This window comes from Propithecus coquereli, unplaced genomic scaffold, assembly GCF_000956105.1.
Source record: "Propithecus coquereli isolate 6110/MARCELLA unplaced genomic scaffold, Pcoq_1.0 Scaffold80, whole genome shotgun sequence".
NCBI classification, from domain to species: Eukaryota; Metazoa; Chordata; class Mammalia; order Primates; family Indriidae; genus Propithecus; species Propithecus coquereli.
Window position 1 is genome coordinate 6344948 of NW_012154174.1, and position 24243 is coordinate 6369190.

The 24243-nt window shown below is 49.0% G+C and overlaps 1 protein-coding gene across 1 annotated transcript; it reads left to right on the forward strand.

Annotated features, from left to right (window-relative positions):
* Positions 1–763: 763 nt before the first annotated feature.
* Positions 764–19623, forward strand: DUPD1 (dual specificity phosphatase and pro isomerase domain containing 1). Its single transcript, XM_012663247.1, has 3 exons — positions 764–1026; positions 12983–13203; positions 19328–19623. The coding sequence occupies exons 1-3, from the start codon at positions 827–829 to the stop codon at positions 19567–19569; spliced, it is 663 nt and encodes a 220-aa protein (XP_012518701.1). The 5' UTR covers positions 764–826; the 3' UTR covers positions 19570–19623.
* Positions 19624–24243: the final 4620 nt, after the last annotated feature.

The following is a 24243-nucleotide window of genomic DNA, read 5'->3' on the forward strand; positions in this document are numbered from 1 at the left end:
AGGGAACAAACATTGCCCGATTCCGCAGTGGATTCATTTCTTGGGGACAATGGAAACTCTTCTCCTGCAATCCACTTGCAGAGCTGGACAAGCTCCAATACACGTTTCGGTCTGCAGGCACAGCTTTCTAGCTTGGAACATCTCCCTCTTCTGTCCCCCCCGGTAAGCTAAGCCCAGTGACCTATGGCCTCCTAGAATGAGAGCTGTGCACGTTGACTTCAACCGTCCTAACAAGTTGGCTGACCCTCCTGCGGCCAAGTTGTCTCCCACCTCAAGGCTCCTAAAGTTCGGCTTAGGCACGTGGCTGCCGAGACCCAGGCCCAGGCAGGCTCTGGACTTGGTGACATGCTCTTCCCTCTGGCCAGCTGCTCCCTGCAGAGGTTGAGAGTGCTGCAGGCCCAGAATGTCAGGGACCTTCCGGGCCTTTCTGTTTGGGTCCAAAATGGCTTAAACTAGCAGATTCCAGTCAGATAAAGGAAAAAGTAGGTGCCAAAGAAGCTGTAAGTTCTAAAAGAAAGGTAGGAAGGGACCGGCTGCCTGCAGGATTTCTTAGGCCCAAAGCTGGCCTTGGCCTGCACCGGAGGCCCCTAGCACCCTGGCCCTGGAAAGGTTGGCATGCTGGGGAAGTGTCGTTTAACTGCCATCATGGCCTTCCTTGTGGACCTGTATGGCCTGGGAACAGGAAGCGCCTGCCAAATTTTAAGATGGGCTTATCCCACCTCTATTCGTAAAGCTCAGTCCCTACTTCAGTGTGCCCTGGTAACCCCCATTCTCGCCCTCTTTCCTGACCAGCTGCAGAAAGGAAAGAAAATCCCTTGGCTTCAAAATGACATCCGGAGAACCGAAGACAAGCCTAAAGAATGCCTACCTGTCATCTGCCAAGAGGCTGTCTCTGAAGGCGGAGGAGGAGGAGGAGGAGGACTACTGTACCCCCGGGGCCTTCGAGCTGGAGCGGCTCTTCTGGAAGGGCTGTCCCCAGTACACCCACGTCAATGAGGTCTGGCCCAAGCTCTACATCGGTGATGAGTAAGTGCCCAGGTGGGGCCTCCCGGTGGCCCCTCCCCAGCTCACACCCTGAGCCACCTCCTTGCCATGGGCTTGGGATCTTTAGTTTAGTTGTTTTGCGAGAACTCAGTTAGGGCTGGGCTTATCTTCCTATTACAGAAAACCCAGACAAAGGGCTTAAGCAAGACAGAGGTTTATTTCTCTCTCGCTGTTAAGTCTGGAGGAAGACGGGCTGGGGCTGGCATGGTCATTGGAGGGCCATGAGGGACCCAGGTGCCTGTGTTTCTGCTACACTGTCCTGGGGGCATGGCTTCTTGCCTCAAGGTTGCTACAGGGTCCCAGATTGCCGGTGGGGCTCCAGCCATCAGCAGTAGGATCCAGACAGTAGGAAGGTGGAGGGAAAGGAAGAGCAAAGGGGCATCTTTCCAGAGGAAAGTCCCACACAAGACTTCCTTTGCTCCTAGCTGCCAGGGAGGCTGGGAAATGTAGTCTTTTATTAAGATGGATATAACACCATCAAGAATAAAATCAATTCTCAGATTGATGGCACAGGAGCACCTCAGCCTATGTGTCTGGAAGGATGGTAGGCCGAAATTGAGGTTGCTGTCACTTCCTTTAGATTTTTATAGCCACCATTTCCCACGCCCTAAACAATTGAGTTGTGCCTACTGTAAATAATGTTAATAATGATAATGGCTATCATTTATTGAACATTATATGTCAGGCACTGTGCTAAGCATCTTGCACGCATGATCTCACTTTATTCTCCTGATAACCCAATGAAAGAGTTTATCTAATTACTTTCATTTTGGAAACCAAGGCATTGAGTAGTTAAGTAACTGGGCCAAGGTCCTACAGCTCAGTAGGTAGCAGACAGCTGAGATTCAGATGCAGCTCTGCCCAACCCAGAAGCCTTGTTCTTAACTTCCACGGCCACTCCTCCCTCCATCCTCCGGGAACCAGCTCAGGTTCCATCTCTCCAAGGAGCAGGTGGTGCAGGACCTCTGCAGGGGTGATCTGAACACCCATCTTGCTGCTTAAAACCTAGAGGTAATTGCCCAGCCACGGGAAGATCTAGGGGCATCATCCTTTGTCTTTTTTTTTTCCTTAATTTTTTCAAATTTAAAAAGTTACAAGCATTACATGTCTTTTTATTCTAGATTAAACTAAATAGAGGATTATAAAAACAAACTGCATACTCTCCCTTTGTGCCCTCTTAATCCTACCACTGACTAACCGGTATCGAGTTTCCTTGCGTACTTCTACCGCTTCATATAGGCTGTTGCAAACATAAGGAAACATATACACACGTATAAAGAGTTTCCATTTCTTTTAAACAATAAAAAAATGAATCATACCATATATAATGTCATGCACTTTTACTATTCCATAGTGCCACAATTTATCCAATCACTTTCCAGTTGTGAGCATTAGGGGAATGTAGGCGAAGGGTACACACTACTCTCTGAACCATTTTCATTTTTAAATTCAGCTTCATTGAGATATAATTCACATACCATAAAATTCACCCTCTTAAAGTATACAATTCAGTGGTTTTGTTGTGTTTACGTAGTTGTGCAACCATCGCCACTATCTAATTTCAGAATGTTTTTATCACCTCAAAAGGAAAGTCTGACCCCATCAAACAGTCACTCCCGATTTCCTGCCTTTCCCGTACGGCCTCGTAGCTGCTGAGCTACCTTCTGTTTTTATAGGCTTGCCTATTCTATGTAATTTGTACAGACGGAATCATATAACATGTGGCCTTTCATGACTAGATTTGTTTTACTTTGCATAATGTGTACAAGGTTCATCCAAGTTGTAGCATGTATCAGTGTTTTAAGCCTTTTTATTGCCAAACAATAGCTGTACTATTTTTGCAACTTTTCTGTGAATCTAAAACTAGTTCAAAATAAAAAAGGTACACACACATACATTTTGACCCAAAACGTCACTTCAAGAAGTGTAACTTATAGAAATAAGAGTACCAATACATAAGAAATATGTAAAACGATGCTTATTATAATGCTGTTTGAAGTAGCAAAAAAGGGGAGGAGGGGATCTGCATCTCTTATCTTTTAATAACAAAATATTAAATAAATATAATAAATATTTCCTTTATAAAAGTAATACATGCTCACTGTATAAATAGAGAAGTCTTAGTTTCCCTGTTTGTAATAGGGTCATAAGAAAACCTCTAAGTTGTATGGGTCAAGTGAGACAGCATGTGAAATAGTGCAGGGCTTAGCACACAGTCAGCTCTCAGTGAAGGTTAGCTATGATAATAAAATAATGACTAGTAAGAAAGAAAACTTTCAATCTCCCAAAGCAATCACCAAAGCCCATCACTCCAAAGACACTCCTATTAATATTTCAGTACATTTCCTCCCAGGCTTTCTGTGTATTGGTTTTGGTTTTGAAATTTGTTTTCATATGGTTGTAACAATATTGATAATTCATTTAATCTTATTTTTTCACATAGTATCATCCATAAACATTTCCCCTTATTAAATGTATGCTTCTTATACATTTAATTATAACTGATATATTATAATTCATGTTCTTTTATAAACAATGCTGCAGTGGACATCTTTATGCAGAATTTTTTTTTCTATATTTAGGACTATTTCCTTAGGTCTGAACCTGGAAATGTACACCTGGTGGAAGAGGAATTAAGATTTTAAGATTCACACTGTCTCTGTCTTTATCCATGCTGTTCCCTTTGCCTAAAACGTCTTTCCCTTCACCTCATCTCCCTGTCCAGGTCCTATGCATGCTTCAAAGTCCACTCGAGTCACTTCTGCCATGGGGCTAGTTTTCTCCCATCCCTATATGGAGAAGCAAGTTTTTTCTCTCTGTATATTACATACTATATTTGCCTTTTCTCTAATAATAATACCTAAGTTGTATTGAATTCTTATGTCTTGTGCCTTTGCTAGGCATCATTTAAACTCCAACCCTATGAAGGAGAAACTATTATTGCCCCCATTTTACAGATGGGAAAGCCAAGGCACAGAAAGTTCATTCAGTCAGTCAGTAAGCATTCACTGGGCACCTTGCTAGGAGCTGTGGCATATACAAAGAAGAAACTGATGCTCCAAGAAATTAGGTGACCAGCCCACTGTCACATCACTAGTAAGTGGGAGCATTTACACTCAAACCCAGATCAAAATAAATAAATAAATAAATAAACCATGTTAGTTAGGTAAAGACGCTGTTTTGGAGTTGAGAAGAGATGTGTAGGAATGTAACGGGGAACAGAAGGAGAAGTAGGTGGTGGCACTCTTACTCGAGCCTGGGGTTTGAGTCTTGGCTCTGCCAAGTACCAGTTGTGTGACCTTGGACAAGTTATTTTTACCTCTCTTCACCTTACAGGCAACAATAATAGACCATATCTTGATGCAACTCTGCCTAATCGAGCCCCAAAAGCAGCACACACGTGCACAGTCCAGGCAGGCTCCAGGGTCAAGTGCGTGAGACCTGCGTGCTCAGCTTGGGGAGGGAGCGTAAAGTCAGCATGGCATGGTGCTCGTGGCCCATCTCAGCCCTGAGCTCGGGGCTCCCTTCTGTGACACTCACTTAACAAAGTCAACAAGACTCACAGAGCAATTAATTCCATGTCAACGCCACCACGCAAAGGTTACAACCTGGGCTGTGGACAAGCAAGGCTGCCTGTGTTCCTCGGTCTCTTTTTAGGTGTTGCCCAAAACAAGGAGGTGCTCAGAGCTGGTTCTTCTGGCACAAAACCTCAGTTTTAATGATATGTGTATTTCGGTTGAGTTTTTCCTTTCCCTAAAAGTGCCTAAGTTTTTTTTTTTTGAGACAGAGTCTCGCTCTGTCACCCTGGCTAGAGCGCAATGGTGTCATCATAGCTCACTGCAACCTCAGACTACTGGGCTCAAGGGATCCTTTTGCTTCAGCCTCCCGAGTAGCTGGGACTACAGGTGTGTACCACCACGCCTGGCTAATTTTTTCTATTTTTTGTAGAGATGGTCAGGCTGGTCTTGAACTCCTGACCTCAAGTGATCCGCCTGTGCTAGGAGTGCTAGGATTATAGGCATGAGCCACCGCCCCCAGCCCACATAAGATTTTTGAGAGATGAGCACCAAGGCTCTGGAAGTGAAGGCAGTCAGGACCCAGGAGTAAGGATAGCTGTCCTGGGGCAGCCGAAGCCACCATCTGTTCCTGAAGCCTAGCCCACTGGGGCCACACTTACCCCACCCCTCCAACCTCCCCACTCCCACTCACCGCCAAGCATCTCCTCTAGAGCCACAAAGTCTGGGCCAAATACTGTTTCTGTGTGGCCCTGGGCAAGTCACTCAAACTTTCTGAGCTTCAATTTCTTCACATATAAAATGTGGATTCAATGAGTTAACGCGTAGAAACATAAATACAGTGTGTGAGGAAAGTAAAGCTCAGTCACTATGCTTTGCTGCTAAGGGTCCCTCTGTGCTAAGGGCAGCCTTGGGACCGAAAACAACCCTGGGTCAAATTTCTCCTGTGACATCAGGAATTGAAGGTCGAGTTGGAAGGAAGGCCCTTCCTCCTGGGCCTGCTCCAACTCCTTTTCCTCCTCCCCCACAGACACTGTTCTGGCCTTCCAGGGACCTGGGTGACCTAAGGCCTAAGAAGGCGGTGGCACATCAAAGCCCTAGGGGCCTGTGGGTTTCAGAATTTCTAAAGCATTTTCTCAATCCCAGGCTATCCCAAAGGGATTCACCAGGTGGGTGCCCTGGTGACCCTACCACTACAGCCTGGGGAGATGAAGCCACACACAGACAGGAGGGGACTGTGAGGGGGTTGGGCCTGGCCCCCTGTAGATGTTACCATGGGGAAGTCTTCTTCGCTCAAGGTAGAGCCACCCCCTCGCCACTTACTTCCCACAACATGGTAGGGGGTCTGCATCTGCCACCAATGGGAACTGCAGGCTCAGCACGAATGCAGCTCTCAGGCCTGACTCAGGGCACAGAGTTCAAGTCCCCATTGCATGTGGCCACTAACTGCATGTGGCCTTTGGCAAAACATTTTATTGTTCTGGGACCTCGGTTTCTTTATTTGTAAAACAAAGGATGATTTCAAAGGTCCCTTCCAGCTCTAAAATAAAATTCTTTAAGAAATGTCCTATTAAATAAATTAGGCTTTATTAGGTTCAAGCACATGCTTGTTTTATTACTTTTAAGTCATTCAAATTAGATTCAAATTAGGTTAACCAAGTGTTGCCCTCCAGAGAGCCAGGGACTGGCAGTCAATGATGAGATAAGAATAATTCATCGCCTCTTATCAATCAGCAGTCCCTAAATGGGTGCTTCAAAAATGCTTGAGTATGCTTGAAAGCACTAAGTTTCTGTAATTTAAATATTCTCACTTTAATCTCGTTCACATCTTTCATTTGCTTAGCAAAATCTTTTTTCAGTCCTTTTTTTCCCCTGTAGTCAGCAGGAGGGAAATATCCCGGCTACTGTCAAAGTGATTGCAAATTCCTAGGCAGGGCAGCCTCCAGTGATAAGACCTGCCTGAAACAGGGTAATTGAGAAATAATCGCTCTTCGCTCCGCAACTGGGCCTCCCGGTGAGTTAGCGTCAGGGCGCTGTTAAGCTCTTCTGCTGCTTGGATGGCGGGGGGGGGCCTTCGGCAGCTCCCCATTTCTTGTTAAACCTACAGTTGCCTCCAAGATCTGGCTTTTGGGGGTCCGATTCCTCCCAAGGCCCGTGGCCAGCCCCGCCCAGCCTGAGCTGGCTTTCTAGGGACTCTCTGTTTTGTTCTTTCTGCTTTTTGGCTCCCAACAGTCCCAAAATGCTTATCCAACTCAGGGAAAAAAAGAAAAAAGGAAAAAAAAAAAAAAAAGGAAAAAAAAAACAGGCCCCAAAGTCTCAGAAACCAGAGGCCTCTCCAGGGCTGGCCTGTAGCTGGGAGGCTGGGAAGTGAGCTGAAGTTGGATCAATCAGCTGAGAAAGTTCCCTCTCCCCCAAAAAGAAGGAATTAATTCGGCCTTAAGGCAGCAGGCAGAGCTCGGGCTGACCTGCTTCTCCAGCGTGCAGCATGGCCAGTTTAGGATGCAGTAAAAACACAGCCAAGGTTGCCAATTGAATGTGCTGGGTGTTACCTAAAAGAACTAGAAAACCTGGACTCTGAACCTTCAACTACTGAAGCCAACTGAGGCACAACTGGGCACTGGTCATGGGCAAGGTGGCTGCAGAGAGACGCCCGCAGCCCGGGCCTGGCCAGGCCTTCTCATTGCTAGAAGGCGGCTTCGCAGTCATGACTTCAAGCGATGTCATCCACCTCCTTGCACGGTTAGCCAGGTGCCAGGTCCAATGATTAATATAACATTTCTCCAAACCAGGCCTCCTGTGTGTTGTTCTCTTTCCTTGGAGGACTAGAGTTTGGGGGAGTAGGGCAGATATGAAGAGACTTCTAAAGAGTTAAAAATCCAGAGGCCATCCTGTGTCTTTGCAATAGTCAGTCTCTTCTGAGAACTGAAGAAATAACATCAAGAAAAATCATGGTATACGCTGACATAGTAAATGAATATATGACATGTTCATTACTGAAAATTTACAAAACACAGACAAAAAGAAGAAAATTAAAATTCTCTATAATCCCATTACTACATTTTGTAATGGGATAGCCACATTTTGACATACTTCTTTCTCCTGCTTTTTTTCCCCTGAAGTTATTTTTTAATCCTTCAAAGAAGCTTGAATGTTGCATCATTCAGCTTCACAAGAATCTGGAAGGAAATACTGCCAGTGTAATTGGTTCTATTCAGCAAGTAAAGAAAACGGAGACTCCCAGAGGTTCCATTGTTTTAGTTCACGCCGCAGTTTTCTGAGTGGCCTCAACACAGAAGAGCTTCATCATCAGCAAGTAACAAGGACACCCAAGAAACTAGAAGGCCAGTGAGTTTGGCTTTCACATCAGGTGAATTAACCAAGATCAGAAGCTAGAAATGCTGTTTTAAACCCGCTGTTTTAAAGTCCATCTGCAAAGAGTGGGCACAGTCAAGACTCCACTGGAGAAGGTCACCATCAGAGCCACACCCATGAAATGGCATGTGACCACTAGTGTCACACCCATCAGAATAAATAAGGTGCCAGATTGCAGGATACGGCTCCTCGTGTACAGGAGTGCACGATCAGGTGTGGGAAATCAGTGGATCCTCCGCAGACACCAGGGTGTGGAGATCCACCCCCATCATGATGGGATGTTCCTCAATGTAGAATCCTGGCAACGCGGAAGCAGCTCCACTTGAAGGAAGATGTTGGAGGGTTTGTACAGATGGATTTATTCAGGGCTTGTGCCTCCTCCCCTGTGTGCAAGACCGTACATCTAGGACAATGAGTTTGCAGGCAGAGACTGAAGTATTGAGGCCGAGATCAGGAAGGTGCTGAAGGTCTCAACAAGTGGAAGGTCAGGGGCACTGCCCACAGAGACCGCCTTGTGGAGAGTGCGCTCATTTGCCATCCCTCCAGGGAGGGGCTTGAAGCAAGCTCCCTGGGAGCAACTTCAGAGGGGCTGGCAGGGGTCTGGGCTGGGCTGGAGAAGGAGGAAGGGAGGGAAGCGCTCTGCTGAGGGAATGGGGCCACTGAGAAGGAAGTCGCTTCCTCAGCTCCCCAGTCTGGAGTCAGGCTCCAGAGCTAGGCTGGAGGTTCACGGGAACGGAGAAGAGCTAAGGAGAATTGGGTCAAAAACCAGGGCTGCAATGTTCTTCAAAAGTAAACTGCATGAATCCAACAAATGTGTGACAAAATGTCCAATCTCATTGCTCAAAACAAATCAGTGAAAATGAGATGCCATTTTTTCTGCTTATGAAATTCACAAAGAATAAAAATCACAATGAAATTTGAGCAAGTTTTCTATAAGGTAATTTAGTAAAAAGTATCAAATATATTTAAAAATGTTCATATCTGTTGATCCAGCAATTTCACTTTAGAAAAATCTCTCCTAAAGACATAATCAGAGATGTGCCCCAAGAAATACAGTGAAGTTCTTGGTAAGGCAAAATTGAGATTTACCTATATAATGGAGTGGCATACAGTTATTGAAGTCTTATATGTTGCCATTGGAAGATGTTTACAATATATCAGCATGTTCAAGTTTTTGAAACTGTATATATAGTATTGCACCAAAAAAAACCTCTCAAAACTATACAAATCTATGCATAAAAAACCAACTGGCAGATCTTCCATCAAATAGCTAATAATAGTCTTTATCTCTGGTAGAAATACAGGTGATTTTTTTTTTTTTTTTGGTCGGGGGAGTATGTTTCCCACATTTTGCATTGAGCATGTGTTATTTTTATCATGAGATGACATATTACTTAAAAAATGAACAGATTGATTACATCTAGGATTTTTCTTAAACAACCAGAAACTAAGGCATGATCTAGGTTCTAGAAGTTAATTTCTAAATCTGTTTTTCTTTCTGAAGTCTTTTGTCCTTTGGCAGAGGCACTCACATGGGTCCAGGAGAGGGGCACACGGCCTTTACTCCGTGCCATCACCTCAAAATGCCCCTGAATTTGTTAGTCTCTTTCCAACAGAACATGTGGGCAGAGAATGTATCTGGCCCTTGAAATTTAAAAAAACGAATGACTATATATAGTGCCAGACACCAGCCTCTGACCCCACCCACTCCCAATAACTGCTGAGCGGGGTGTCTGGCCCGGCTGGGGACTGGGCAAGCGGCGTCTGTGACGATGGCTCTGCCTCCATCATGGCGCCTGTCCACGAGGCACTGTGTTTATTTGCAGATTCCCATTCTGCTGTGGATGCTCTTTCAAGCCCTCCACTGAACTCTGAGTAAAACAAGCTGGTGAAACTCCCCAGAGTGATGCATGAGGTCACCACCTCCCTTTCCCGGCCCAGGTAGCCAGAGAGCTCTGAAAACCTGCAGCAGGCCTCAGATACCCACCGAGTCTAATCGTCCGCAGGAGCCCTTTTCTCTCCCTTACACACAGCCAAAGCCGGCCCGCCAGGATGTGGAGGTGTCATGCAATGAGCCGTGTTGCATTTCTACCCAAATCCCTGATCCCAAAGGCGGGAAAGTGCAAATTGTTATTATTCAAACTGCCATTTGATTACATTGAAACCCAGTTACTAAACCCAAAGAGAACAGTCTTTATGGTGGGTAGGAGCTTCCTGTCTAGGAGAGTTAATTTTAATTTTTCCACTGAGCTCAACCTCAAAGTAAGGTTGACGGCCACTCAGCAAGATGGACTGCATTAGTGGAGGCTTTAATGGAGCGCAGATCTGAGTCCCCAAAGCATCACGTTTGTTGTATACATACTTTGGGACAAGAAGAAAAATGAAAAACAGACCTTTTTGAGGAAAAATTGAAGCAGAATGTGTTCCATAGTCAGGATGGCAGCACCAAGAGCCAGCTGGGGTGGGGGTGGGAGGAGGAAGGTGTCAGTGGGACTCCCCACCTCCCCATGCCACGGTTTCAATGGCTGTTTGCAAATGTTTCTAAATGCTCAATGCCTGCCCAAACCCTGGACACCACTGTGGTTCTTCTTATGGCAAACAAAAAGCTCCAGGGATCCATCAGTACATGAGGGCGCCCTTGCCCGCGGGGCTATGGTATGTGTTTCTGGTGCAGGGCTCCTCTTGGCCAAGGGTGTTGGTTCATACTGGCATCCAATATGGTCACTTCTGTCCACATCCTTTTACCAGTGGCCTTGAGATGAGCCCTCAGCTGGAGCATAATGCCACTTTTATCCTCTTACTGTTATAGTTCCTGACCCTTGTCATCTCTTCCCTGAACCAAAGTACTGGTCTTTGTGCTATTAAGAGAGATGTCTTCTTAAAGCCCAGACTGGATCACCCTTCCTCAAACACTGTCTAAAGCTCTCCTTGACCTTGGCATCCAAATACTCCCATGAGCCAATCCCACACTTCTTCTGCAGACCTTTCTCTCCTCTCCTCTCACATCCTATGCTCTGGCCAAACCAGTCCTTCCCCCTCATGCCTGTTCCCAATCTATCGGCAAGTCCTACTGTGACATCACCCTAGTCTAAGCACCTTCCTCTCTTGGCTATACAACTGCAACAGCCTCCAACAGATCTCCCTGCTTGTATATTTTGCCCTCTCCAATCCATCTCCACACATAAGCCAGATTGATCTTAAAAAGCAAAGTGCTCACCCCTTCCTTAAAACCCTCTAGAGTGAGTGCCGTGGCATCAGCCTAGCTCACAGCAACCTCCACACTCCTGGGCTCAAGCGATCCTTCTGTCTCAGCCTCCCGAGTAGCTGGGACTACAGGCATGCGCCACCATGCCCGGCTAATTTTTTCTATATATTTTTAGTTGTCCAGATAATTTCTTTCTATGTTTAGTAGAGATGGGGGTCTCGCTCTTGCTCGGTCTAGAACTCCTGACCTTGAGCGATCCGCCCTCCTTGGCCTCCCAGAGTGCCAAGATTACAGGCGTGAGCCACCACGCCCGGCCTCCACCACACTTTGAATGAAATCCAAACCCTTCCCTGTGGCCTACAGGGCCCACCATGATCCAGCCTCTGTCTACCTTTCCAAACTCTCACACCATTGTCCCTCCTGCTGCTTCAGCCATACTGGTTTCCTTTCTGTTTTAAGTATCTGCTGTTCCCTCTGCCTGGATGAAACACTTTCCTTCCAACTCTTGCTCAGCCTCACTCCTTTTCATCCCTGTGTCTTAGCTTAAATGCCACTTCCCTGCAGAGGCCTTTCTCCACCACCTTGCCTAAAGCAGGACACAGTCGTTCTGTATCACATCATGTGGTCTCAGTTCCCTTGCAGCTCTTGCTGCCATCTGAAATCATCTTTAGTCCTTTGTTGTTTATTTGCTATCGCCACTAGAATCTGAGCTTCCTGAGGGAACTTGACTAACCTGTTCACTTCTTTGCCATCAGCACCAGGCAGTGCCTGGCACACAACAGATTCTAGAGCACCATTTGGGGATATATGATTGATTACAGGAAATAATGAACGCTTCCTGAAAGGCCTTTGTTAATAATATCTCCAGCCTCCATACCTTAGGTCATGTATTTCCTTGGCTTGGCCTGTCCTTGCCTTCCTGTTCCCCTCCACCACCAAGCGTTGACACGTCGTGATGCAGATTCAAAGACCCCTGTCCCATAAAGAACCCCTCCCCGCTGGCAGAAAGAGCTCCTGCTTCCTCTGGCAGCCCACCTCTGCCCCGCCCTCACCACGCTGCATTTTACTCTAGTCATGTTCCAAGGCCACCTACCTCAACACGAGGTAGGTGTTCCTGGACATTCTTGCCTGTTTAAGGCTGTAACCCAGCAAATAGCTTCATTGCTGGCTTCAGGAACTCCCCAGAAATCAACTCAAACATCAGACTGCTCAAAAAGCCCTCCTTTTCAGAACGATGCTTTGCCCAACTAGGCAAACAACTCACTCACCAAAGCAACGGTTTCACATTCATGTTGTGCCGGCCAATCCTGCCAACATCAATTCAAGAACTTTGCACAACCCCAATCCTCGCGTGGAAAGTCTGGCCTTAAGCCATTCATTCGAGCCTCTACCTCCAAACCCCATAAACATCCAGAGGGTTCAGAAGAGAGGCCCACCTTAAAGGTCCCCTGAGGCTCCGCGAATGGCCACCCTGATGAACAGGTTATTCTGGACGTCTTTTGGGGGCTTTGGCAGGTGCGGTTCCGTGACCACCGTAGTGTCCAGCTTCAGGCGCCCCTGTATTTGGTGAATGATGAAAGAATGAATGGACGAATGACGAGCTCACCTACCCTATCCTCCAACCCCTTCCCTTTTTGCAACAGCCGAGCTAGAAATAGGAAATGGTGCCAGTGGCCTAGGAGAGCAGGGAGGAGCAGAGCTTTGGGACTTCATTTGCGATGGCTGGTGCTTATTCTGGGAACCGGAATCGAGGGCAGAAAGCCACGGGCGGCCCCCCGACCCCCGAGCTACCGCAGACGCGGGTCCGGGCGCCGCGCAGCCGCCGACCTCTCTCGCTTGCTCCCAGGGCGACGGCGCTGGACCGCTACGGGCTGCAGAAGGCGGGCTTCACGCACGTGCTGAACGCGGCGCACGGCCGCTGGAACGTGGACACCGGCCCCGACTACTACCGCGATATGGACATCGAGTACCACGGCGTCGAGGCCGAAGACCTGCCCACCTTCGACCTCAGTGTCTTCTTCTACTCGGCGGCCGCCTTCATCAACACGGCGCTGCGCGACGACCACAGTAAGAGCCCGGTGGCCCGCCCCCGTCCTAGGCCCCGCCCCGGCCCTAAGCTCCGCCCCGGTGCGAAGGCCCCGCCCTCCGCCCAGGCGTCTGCGCCCCGCTCAAAGCCAGACCAATGGGGTTGGTTGCGGTTGAGCTGGAAAAGTCTGAATCCCTGGAGGTTGTGAAGGTTTGAGCACCTGCCCCACCGAGCGTGCTGCTGCTGGTGTTCAGGCTTAGATTGCCGCCCGGGAATTTAGAGGAAGGGCCTTTTGGTCTGAGTCTCTCTACCCCAAGGAACATTAGCCATCAAAAGGCAGGGCTGGCTGGGCGCCCTCAAAGCTGGAGTTGTGACACTAATCGTGCCTGGGCCTAAACCCAAGTGGCAGTCTAGGACTTCGGTGCCAGAAAATCCTCAGGGAGCTGATTTGAGTGGAACTCCTTAGGGAGACTTTAAATTCTCCCGTGAAACAACCAAGTCCACAGCTTGACCACCACTCCCATCCCCCAGTCACACTCATTAGTGAGGCCTCCGAACGAGGTTGACGACCTGGGCTTTACTATGGCAAACTATGTTTGAAAATCTGGGTTTTGCACCTGCCACGTCCAAGTTTCCCAACGTTAATTATCCGTCTTTTCAATCGCAGTGCTAGTCCTTGTGCTTAAAATGCACTTTTAGCTGCCCTAATCCAGCAGAGGCTACAAGGCTATTTTGGAGAGAATGGCACAGCTTAGGTATGCTTCAGGGGTAAGACAATATGCAGTTATTGCTGCAGGGTGTACTTCGTTGGCATTCCACAAAGGCCAAAACGACTTCAGCTGCCTAATCTGTTCTCTGACTTCAGCCTAATGTGTCACATACCCTTTGTGGGGCCATGACAAATGGTATGCTACACATTCAGGGTATCTAATTACTGAAAGCCTTTCTTGCCACAAGAGGTAGTGACTGTAAGACTCACTGACCATATGGCCTGCTTCAGGAATCTGCAGCCTGGGGCTGGCCTAGGCCAGATCTGTTGGACAGTCTCACACCTTAATGGCCATCCCAAGGTGGCCTTGGCCCCAACCGCCCGCCATAGCCACCAACAATTTGTCATCATTTTGGTTCAGAAAGCAATGTCACAATGGAATAAAAACCCACAAAGCTAATGTGCTTGTATTAGAAAATGCCTCATTTCTAACTTGTCCTTTTATGAGTCTATTTATGAACCATCTTTTGTGCTCTGTACATTCTGGGTTTCCAAGCAGGATCATAAACCACCAGTGCGGTGGTTCACGGCTATAATCCTAGCACTCTGGGAGGCCAAGGCAGGAGGATTGCTTGAGCTCAGGAGTTTGAGACCAGCCTGAGCAAAAGCGAGACCCCATCTCTACAAAAAATAGAAAAATAAGCCAGGTGTGGTGGCACACGCCTGTAGTCCCAGCTACTTGGGAGGCTGAGGCAGGAGGATTGCTTGAGCCCAGGAGTCTGAGGTTGCAGTGCACTCTAGCCTGGGTGACAGACAAAGACCCTTTCCTAAGAAAAAAAAAAGCAACTGGACTGAGTCATCACCATGAGGTAAAATTAGCCTCACAGTATTTGAAGTTAACTAAAAACATATTTGACGTGAAAAAACAAGAGTGCAACAACCCAATCCTTCAGTTTCTATTTAATGCACTCCCTTGCCATTACTGTATCTTAGACCTTACCCTTAATGGAAGGGGACTGGCAGGCTGGAGAAGACAGGGCTGGGTTCAAATTCCTGTCACACAGCTTACTAACGATGTGATGTCTCTGGGCCTTGGTTTCTCCATCTGGTGACGAAAATATTTACCTTGAAAGGTTATAATGAGGATCAGCAGTGACACACTTAAGGCGCTGGGCACAGAACCTGGTGCACAGCAGGCTCTCGGATGTGTTTGATAAAGAGGGGTCGTGTACTGTGAAGCATATGACCACACTAGCACGTGCACATCATCATCATAAAGCCTCCAGACTCAAAAGAAAAAAAAAAAGACATTCCAACTTTGAACTGGTAAGATATACTCACATGAAAGCTTGTTTTAGGTTCCTGGCACGTCATTTTGGAGTCTGCCCCCACTGCTAAATCAGGAAAGAATCAGGCTCTCAAGTCAGATGTTTAGGCCTGGGCAGATCACAGAGCATCTCCAGGGGGTGTCAGGCTGATGTGGATCGTGACCAGTTGGTCAAAATCACCTAGCAAAGAAAGGGTTGAGGGGGAAGAGTGTAGACACAGTGCCAGCGCTAGAGCGGATGGGCGGGGGTGCGGGGACTAGGCCAGCTGGCTGGGGACAGGGAGCAGCACATGACCCCACTGCCACGTGGGAGGCTGGGCTGTATTCTCAGTGACCCTTGTACTTGCATATCTGACGGCTTCCTCAAGTCAGGGGCTGAAACACCAACCCTTCAGAACCACAGAGACTTTCAATCTGCTGTGCGTGTGGGGTACTGTGGCTAAGCAGAGAGCATGGTACCCCCTTCCGAGGGGCAGCTGTCCTGCAGCCCCAGCCAAAGTTTGTCTTATGACAAACAAATGTGGTAGATCTTCTGACTTTTCAGGGAAAGTCTCCAATCTGGATTTTATTATAAAATCACTCAATTTTTAAATGTTGGCAACAAATTGAAATTTCTTAAAATACTGCAAAGGGCAAACTAAACAACCCGAGGGTCATCAGTTTGTGGCCTGTGCCCTGAGTGGTCAGGGTGACAAAATGCTCATCAGCTCAGCGACAGCATCGCCATAGACTCCATGCAAAGCAGATGGCGGGTGCTCGGCCTGCCTGCCACCCGCAGTGGGTGGTCAGGTTGTATCTAGCTATGTACTGGAACCCCAAGGGACCCTGCTGTGGCATTTTAGTGCCAGACCCCTGGTACATTCTTATTGTGCTGTTGATGTAAGAGGTGTTGATGGACAGTCTGGCCAAGAAGCGAGGCATCTATCTCTCTTGCTTCCTCCTGTCTTTCACATTCTTTGTTGGCTAGTTTCAGCCAAGTGTACTGTTTCCCCACTGCCTGGCCCTCACAGCCTCGCTCTTTTTGAAAAGCATTCCTTGTGGGGCTGCGGCGCTGTAATGGTGGCCTGTAATCAGCCCCTGGGGCCCACTCATTCCCTCCCCTCCCTTGATTTGACCTTTCTGAAAGAACTCCCCAGGCAGCCTCAGTCACTCTTGAAAAATCTCAGAGATAATCCAGTCCACGGTCCTGCCCTGACAGCTGGGAAAACAGAGGCCCAGGGAAGCCAAGTGACATGCCCAGGGTCACAGAGCTAATCAGAGGTGGCACCGTCAGGACACCTGCTTGCCAGCGGGGACTCCTCCTGTCACTGAGGCCTCACAGAAGAGCCCTTTTCGCTTATTTCGAGCACCTGGTGACTTTGCTGTACAAGAGGTCACTGAATATCATGGAAGGCGAGGCATGCCAGCTGGTTATAGGATCTGACACAACCGAACTTGTCATTCTTCATCAGAAAAAGAAGTAATCACAAAACACTGCCACAGGAACCCCATTTGGACTGCCCTAGCTGCTCTCGACACAGCGTCCTCAGAGGTGAATTAGTGTGGTTTTAATTTAATGAGATTTTCTAAGAAACTCCAGGGCAGATGTCATGAGGCTCTAAAGATCAGATTTTTAGTATCACCACTCTCCTTTCGTTTGTTCTTTCTTTTTCTTAAATAGTCCAAAGCCCGCTTTTGAAGCCATCTTAAAATCTATTATGGATAAGGCAGGTATGAATAAATAAATGAAGTCTGCTTCCGAGCAGGAGCTGATTTTCCTGGTGCTTCTAAACTGTAATCAGACCAGATTGTCCCTGAGTGTTTTAAGGGTCTCCTGCCCTAATATCACACCCACGCCCCTGTCTCCCCTCAACCCTGGCAGTTCATAGCACACCGTGCACCCTTTTTCTCAGGACTTCCACACACCCAGAACTGTTTGGGAAGAAGCAGGAACTCTACCAGGGTTTCTCTGCATATTGCTGAGAAAGGCAGATTCCAAGACAGTGAGTGGGGGACAGGGAAAGGGCACCCCTAAAACCAAGGCAGGCATACGCACACCCGGCTGGGGGCAGGAGCCAGGGTGGTGGGTAACAGCCTCGGCCCGGAGGTCTGATTTGAGCAACAGAGGCCTCCCTTTCACTCCCCCCTGGACAACATGCAGTTGAGGAACAGTTCAGATCCTACAGGGTACCCCAAAAGTCTCCATACAAAGGAAAAATTTTGTAATGACTATTTTGTAAATAAAGGTATGTTTAGCTATAATTTCCCATTTTCTCTACGTATGGTGACTTTTGGGATGCCCTGTAGATTTGGGTTTTCTTTGTAAGATTGTGGGAATTCACCTTTTGGTAAAGGTGAATTGAAACCAGCATTTTTCAAACATAGACTGACACCTATTGTGGCGGTCCCCAACCTTTTTGGCACCAGGGACCATTTTCGTGGAAGACAATTTTTCCATGGATCAGGGGGTGGGGGGGAGGATGGTTTTGGGATGATTCAAGTGCATTACATTTATTGTGCACTTTATATCTATTATTATTACATTGTAATATATAATGAAATAATTATACAACTCACCATAGGTTGGGGACCCCTGTATGAGAGAGTCACAAAATCAACTTGGGGGCTATGACTAGCATTTCCTTTAAAACACTGAATAGATTAGAAAAGAATGGAAAATACCAGCATGCGCTACACGTAGTGAGGGTGCATATTATCTGTGAAACTTTTGTCTGATACACACACACCTGCAGCACCGCATAGTATTTAGAAGCATCGACCCTGGTGTCAGGCTGCCAGGGCTCAGATCACAGGTTTGCTACTTCCTAGCTGTGCAACTTGCACTTCTCTGCACTTCAGCTACCTCATCTGTAAAATGGGGATAATAATTTTATTTACATCATCGAGTTGTTGTAAGAACTGACTATGAGAAAATACATGAAGCGCTTGGAAGAGTCAGCAGGTGGAGTGAGGCATAAATGTGTCACCTGTGAATTTTGTCCTGCAGTGTTTACTGGGCTCACACAGAAAAGTTTGAAATTCACTGCTAGAAAATTCCAGTGCTGACAGTGCCACCCTTGCTCAAGGCCCTAGCCCTGGCTGCTGTCCAGCTCAGCCTCCTGGTTCTCTGGCGTGGTCTGTGCTGGGAATAGGCTAAATGCAGCTGCCTCGCCTGTCTTGTCCCAACTCTCCTAAGAGCAGTTTCCCACCGCTGGATGCTGGGCCCTAAAGGGTGGTGCTTGGCAAAGCCACAGAACAAAGAGGGAGCAGTGCCCTGAGGGTCCGGGGACAGGCCCCAGAAGAAAGTGGTCGGGCCCAATCGGAAGCTAAGGCCTCCAGAGAAGAGCAGGCCCTTTACCCCAGGGAGACCTACCGAGTTCAGGTGGCCGATGGCATTCACGCCATGGTCTTGAAAAGGAAATTCAGCCCCAGGATCTCCTGCCACAGCTGTGTCCTCTCTCTCCGTTCCTCCTTCCCTCCCACCCCTTCGTCTCCCCTCCCCTCCTCCCACTTAACAAACTTCAGGCCCCCAAAAGGCTTAATGAACTACAGCTTTCGACTGTTTCAAGTATTTAGTCATGACAGAAAGAATTACCCTTTTTGCTAGGAGAGGAAGAAACGCTTTAGTTATCAGCAGAGCTGGCCAGGGGCCAGGCAGCCTCTGGAACAGTCTGTGGGCACTAGAACAGTCTGGAACAGAGGTAGACATTCACCCCGCTGGACACACCCCAGGAGCACAGCGCTGCGGGGTGAGAACCTGGGGCCAGCCTCCCCCAGCCCCGACACAGCCATCAGGAAGTGGGCCTCTGCCTCCTGCCTTCCTTTCTGGCCACGGTGCCACACTCTGGGGAGCTCGGCGACATAGAGGCTGGGACTCGAGGGCTGCCTCATAGGCTTGCAGAGAACTGTGATAAAATAGTTACTCAAAGAGTTGTTTACCTTCACAGCAGCCCTGTGAAGATACGGACGGCGTCCCCATTTTACAGAGGGGGAAGCTGCGGCGCACAGCCACTGGTAGCCTGCCCGGCTGGGGGCAGGAGAGTGAGAGTCAGGGTGTGAGAGGGCCTCGCCTGAGCCCCACGCGTGTGCCCTTGCCCGCCGCGCCACCCGCCCCTCAGTGCGGGTCTTCTTCTCCCCGCCCCACCTGCAGGTAAGATCCTGGTTCACTGCGCCATGGGCCGCAGCCGCTCGGCCACCCTGGTCCTGGCCTACCTGATGATCCACAGGAACATGACCCTGGTGGACGCCATCCAACAAGTGGCCAAGAACCGCAGCGTCCTACCCAACCGGGGCTTTCTGAAGCAGCTCCGAGAACTGGACAAGCAGCTGGTGCAGCAGAGGCGACAGGCCCAGCGCCAGGGCGGCGGGGAGGACCCTGAGAAGCAGCTCTAGGGCCCTGCTCACCGGCCGAGCAGAGACACTCGGGGACGGAGCGGGAAAGGCTGAAAATAGCTCTGGCCGTGACTTCGTTTGTCACGGAGGAGGGACAGTGAATCCAAAGCTTGACTTCTTCCAAACAATCTTACTAAACTTGCCGGAGGTGTGCTGGGAACAGGGAGAGTCCAGAGCCACCCCCCGGCAGGGCCGAGTCCTCGGCTTCACGGCAAGGTGGGAGGGACGGGCTCCCCGGCACACCTGGTTACAGACGAGCACACAATTCTGCGCAAAGTCTCCTGGGCTTTTTGTTTGCTTGTTTTTTGGTATAAGATGAAAGCGGAAAAGGATTTTAAAATGTGTAGGCATTGTGCTGTGATTAAACGTTTGGCTTTATCGGAAAGTCATATTCTTCTGAAAAATAATTTAAAAATATAAGTTGATTTTCTAACCACGGAGGAGAACCGGCGAGCTGTGCGGCAGGCGCGCGTGCACGGCGCGTGCGGTCTCCTCCCGCGCGGCCCCGTGCCTGGGCCATCTCCCGCTTCCCGTTCTGCGTTTAAAGTGAAACGTCCTGGCTCGCGCCCCTAGCTGCAGCTGCTGCTCAGCTGGCGGGGTGGGGACTGGGGTCCTGAGCCCTTGCACGGACGCCCCCGCTTTAGGCGTCCCTGCCTTCCTCGGGGAGCCGGGGCTCCTCAGAACCTCAGCCAGAGCCGCCACTACTCAGAACAAGTCAGCGAATTGTGGTAAATTTGGATAAGTAAGACTTTGACTGTATAATTTTGGAAAAAAAGAGCAAGGACACACTCTTTAGGGAACCAGAACTCTGGGAAACTCCTTCCATTTTGATTCTAGTCAAAGCAACACGGGCTGGCTTTCGGGGACCCCAGAGTGTCTGCCAGGCGTGGTCTGCCGTGGAACGGGAGGACGGGGCCGCCTTCTCAGCTCGGCGGTGGCTTGTCTCCCTGAGAGCCAGGCCGCTCGCCGTGACTGGTGATTTTCATTCTTGAGGAGAAACGGCGGGGGGCATGAAGCAGGCAGCGACAGCTTCTGGAACCAGGAACCCTAAACCAAACAGAGCCCAAGAGAGCTGCTGTGGATGGAGACGCCAGCCGCCAAGCACCGGAAAGGGAAGCGGCCTGGAGGAAGCGACATAGAGTGAGCAGGGCCTGCTGGGAAATACGAACAGGGGCCCAGGCCTCCAGTTTGGTCGTGGTTTCCCGCGGGATGAGAGGAAGTGCTGGATGGAGAAGAGTCCGGGGGGCTCGGCAGGTGTGGAAAGTCAACTCAGAGTCACCCTGTGACCTGTCACAGGGGAGGACTTGTGCTCAGCCCGGCCCCCTGTGGCTGGGCCTGGCTCCCTGGGACTGCCCAGAGCCCGCTCCGAGAGTCACCTCGGCCTAGGAGGAATCTGGGCCCTCGTATTACCGTGCACACAGCGGAGCTTCCCCTGAGACTCCCTCACAGTACAACGTTGGTCTTCCAATACATTTTAAAACCTGAGCATGCAAAGGGATTGCAAAGCAAAAAGGCAAAGATGAAATGGAAATATAAATGTGCAGTGAATTGGTACGTCTTGGTGCTAAGATTGAAAAGGGGGGTATCTTTATTCAGTCAACAAGTATTCATCGAGAACCTGCCACTTGCCAAAAGTCAAACTGAAAATGCAGGCTGTGATAAAGCGAGATGAGGGAAATGGTACTGAGGGGGAGAGAGGTGGGGAAAGTGGGGAAGAAACCCACCTCAGACCAGGTGGAAGAGGAAGGTCTCTCTGAGGAACAGGGTAAGCTTCGAGTTGAAGGCGTGCACCTTCCAAATGGGGAGGGAACATTCTAGGCTGAGGAACTCTGCCCATCAGTGAGCCCCTGGGTGGGAGGCGGGTGGAAGGAGAGGGGCGGAGACTAGATTTGATTCCAAGTGCAAAGAGAAGCCACTGAAGGGTTGTAAGCAGGGGAGCGGTATGATCTGTTTCAAGATCACTCTGGAAAGAAAAAAATCACTTTGGCTGAAGTGTGTGGAGAATGGGTCGTAGGGAGTTAAAAAGGGAGGCTGCTGGAATGGCTGACAGGACACGGGGAGGTAGCCTGGACTGGCAGCGCCAGGGGATCAGTATTCAAGATTATTCTGCAGTTATCCTGGGAAATGGACAGGCCCTGCCGAGGGGAGGGAGAAATGGTTCCTTGGCGGTGCCTTCGTACCCAGATGGGGCCGACGAAGGCAGGAATAGGGGAGGGGCTGGAAATCACCAGCTGAGTCATGTCTTGTTCAGAGGACATGCAAAAGGTGTCCCAGGCCATTTTACCTCGAGCTCAGAGGACTGTTCATGACTGGAGATATAATTCTTGGTGTTTTCTGTAGAGAGGTGGAATTTCAAATCATAGTAGATGAGAATACGAGAGAAAAGAGAGAGGACGCCCCAGGCCCGAGTGTCCTCAATGCACAGAGCTAGGCCTGGGTGCAGGAGGAAGACGCAGGAAAAGGAACCGAAGGCAGGAGGAATTATGGAAGTCTGGGTACAAAGAAACTGAAGGTGTGGCTTCATAATAACAGCACTTGAACTCTGAGTATCTAAGACTGATTGCAGACCAAGGCTGGCTTGCAACAGCAAAGGAACCTGTATTTATGTAGCACTTAACAGTTTTTACAGCATCGAGTATTCATTAGCTAAGCCTTTAAATCAGAGAGGTGACAAGTTAGGGCTTTTCACAGTGTAACAGTGTTTTAGGAAAAAAGCTGGGATTGGAGAGACCCAGGTTTGTTTCAGCTTACAAATTTTGGCTGGGTGTAATCGGGCAATTAGGTTAGCTTCCCTGAGCCTCAATCTCCTGATCTGTAAATTGGAAACAACTGCCCTCCTGTACCGGTGTGTGTGTGTGGATCACGTGGGAAGACTGTGAAAACTCTTTGTGACAATATTGTGAATCTTTAATTCTAGAATAGAATGTTGGCAAGGAAGGCCGAAGGCTTCATGCCTGGGTAGGTACCACTTGAGCTATTAAAAAGTGAGACTGGGAGGCCGAGGCGGGCGGATTGTTTGAGCTCAGGAGTTTGAAACCAGCCTGAGCAAGAGCGAGACCCCGTCTCTACTAAAAATAGAAAGAAATTAATCAGACAACTAAAAATATATATAGAAAAAATTAGCCAGGCATAGTGGCACATGTCTGTAGTCCCAGCTACTCGGGAGGCTGAGGCAGTAGGCTCGCTTGAACCCAGGAGTTTGAGGTTGCTGTGAGCTAGGATGACGCCACCGCACTCTAGCCAGGGCAAAAGAGTGAGACTCTGTCTCAAAAAAAAAAAAAAAAAAAAAGTGAGGCTGAGACTGGCGTGGTGGCTCATGTCTATAATCCTAGCACTTTGGGAGGCCGAGGAGGGAGGATCGCTTGAGGCCAGGAGTCTGAGACCAGCCCCCCATCTCTAAAACAAATAAATAAATAAATTAGCCGGGTGTGGTGGTGTGCTCCTATGGTCCCAGCTACTTGGGAGGCTAACGTGAGAGGATCACTTGAGCCCAGGAGTTTGAGGTTGCAGTGACCTATGGTCAGGCCATTGCACTCCAGCCTGGGCAACAGAGTGAGACCCTGTCTCAAGGAAAAAAAAAAAAATGAGGCTGACAACTGACAACCACTTGTTACAACTCTTATAAAGTAAAAAAAAGGACACATTAATGGTTTTAAAAGATGTGGTCTGTTAATGAATTCCATCCTAATGTTGACTACATTTCGGTTCTGATGAGTCCAAGTTCCTATTTTCCAAACCCTTGGTGTCACCTTCAGGGCTGCACTGACTTCTCCAGGGAAAGCAAGTGAATGAGGAGAGTACCGGGTGTTCTGAGGCCCTATCAGACCAGCAGTTTCTCTCCTCTGCTGAGCCTTTCTGTCCCATCAAGCAACGCTGGCACTTGGGGCCGGCAGAGGGGCACCCAAACCTGGCTTTGCTGCCGTCCTCCGGGAGCCTGTGAAGCACAGGGTGTCCCCAGTAATGTTCTTACATTCTGGTCTGCCCGGTCTGGGGTAATCACTGGGACTTTGGGTGTGGGGACAATGGGACCCAGACATGTCATAAACCAAAGGGGGTGATTAGCAGGCTACTGCCAGAGGGAACACACACACAGGGGAATCTCAGCTCCCAAGGAATGTTAACACAAGAGGAAAGAGACTAAATGTGAGACACTTTCAAGATGGGGCCTGTGGGAGGCTCCGTGCTCTGCATGGCTTCCCCATCAGTCCATTGCCAGGCCCCGCCCGGGCAGCCTCTCGCTCAGTGTTTGGCCCACTGGGCTGCCCAGTCCTTGGCCAGTCCTGAGCTGACACACTGGATCCGTGCGAGCAGCGCAGCGGCATTTCCCGCTCTGCGGCCGATGGCAGGTCCCCCTTCCTACCCGCACAGCACCTTAAAGGTTCTCTTCTCCTTTTGTGCCAACAGCCCTTGTGTCCCCTTGGAAGCCCTTCCTCAGCTACTACAGATGTTACTCCATTGACTTTGCAGTCATGCAAGGAAGGGACTAAAAGATAAAATCTTGATACTACGCCCGATATTATTTTGTAACTGAGAGGGAAAATAATCAGGGTGAGAGTATGAGGCAAAAAACTCCGCTGGGTTCCTCCGTCTACACGGGGCCTTTCACCTGGTGTGTGCGTGTTATCCTGCCTTTTCAGTCTGAGCCCACTTTAAGGTTTGTGTCTATGATCTGTA

Bases quoted from the DNA above. Each gene is read 5' to 3' on its own strand.
- DUPD1 (XM_012663247.1), top strand. From the start codon at position 827: ATGACATCCGGAGAACCGAAGACAAGCCTAAAGAATGCCTACCTGTCA. The intron at 1,027-12,982 runs GTAAGTGCCCAG...GCTTGCTCCCAG, and splicing joins AAGCTCTACATCGGTGATGA to GGCGACGGCGCTGGACCGCT. The intron at 13,204-19,327 runs GTAAGAGCCCGG...CCCCACCTGCAG, and splicing joins GGCGCTGCGCGACGACCACA to GTAAGATCCTGGTTCACTGC.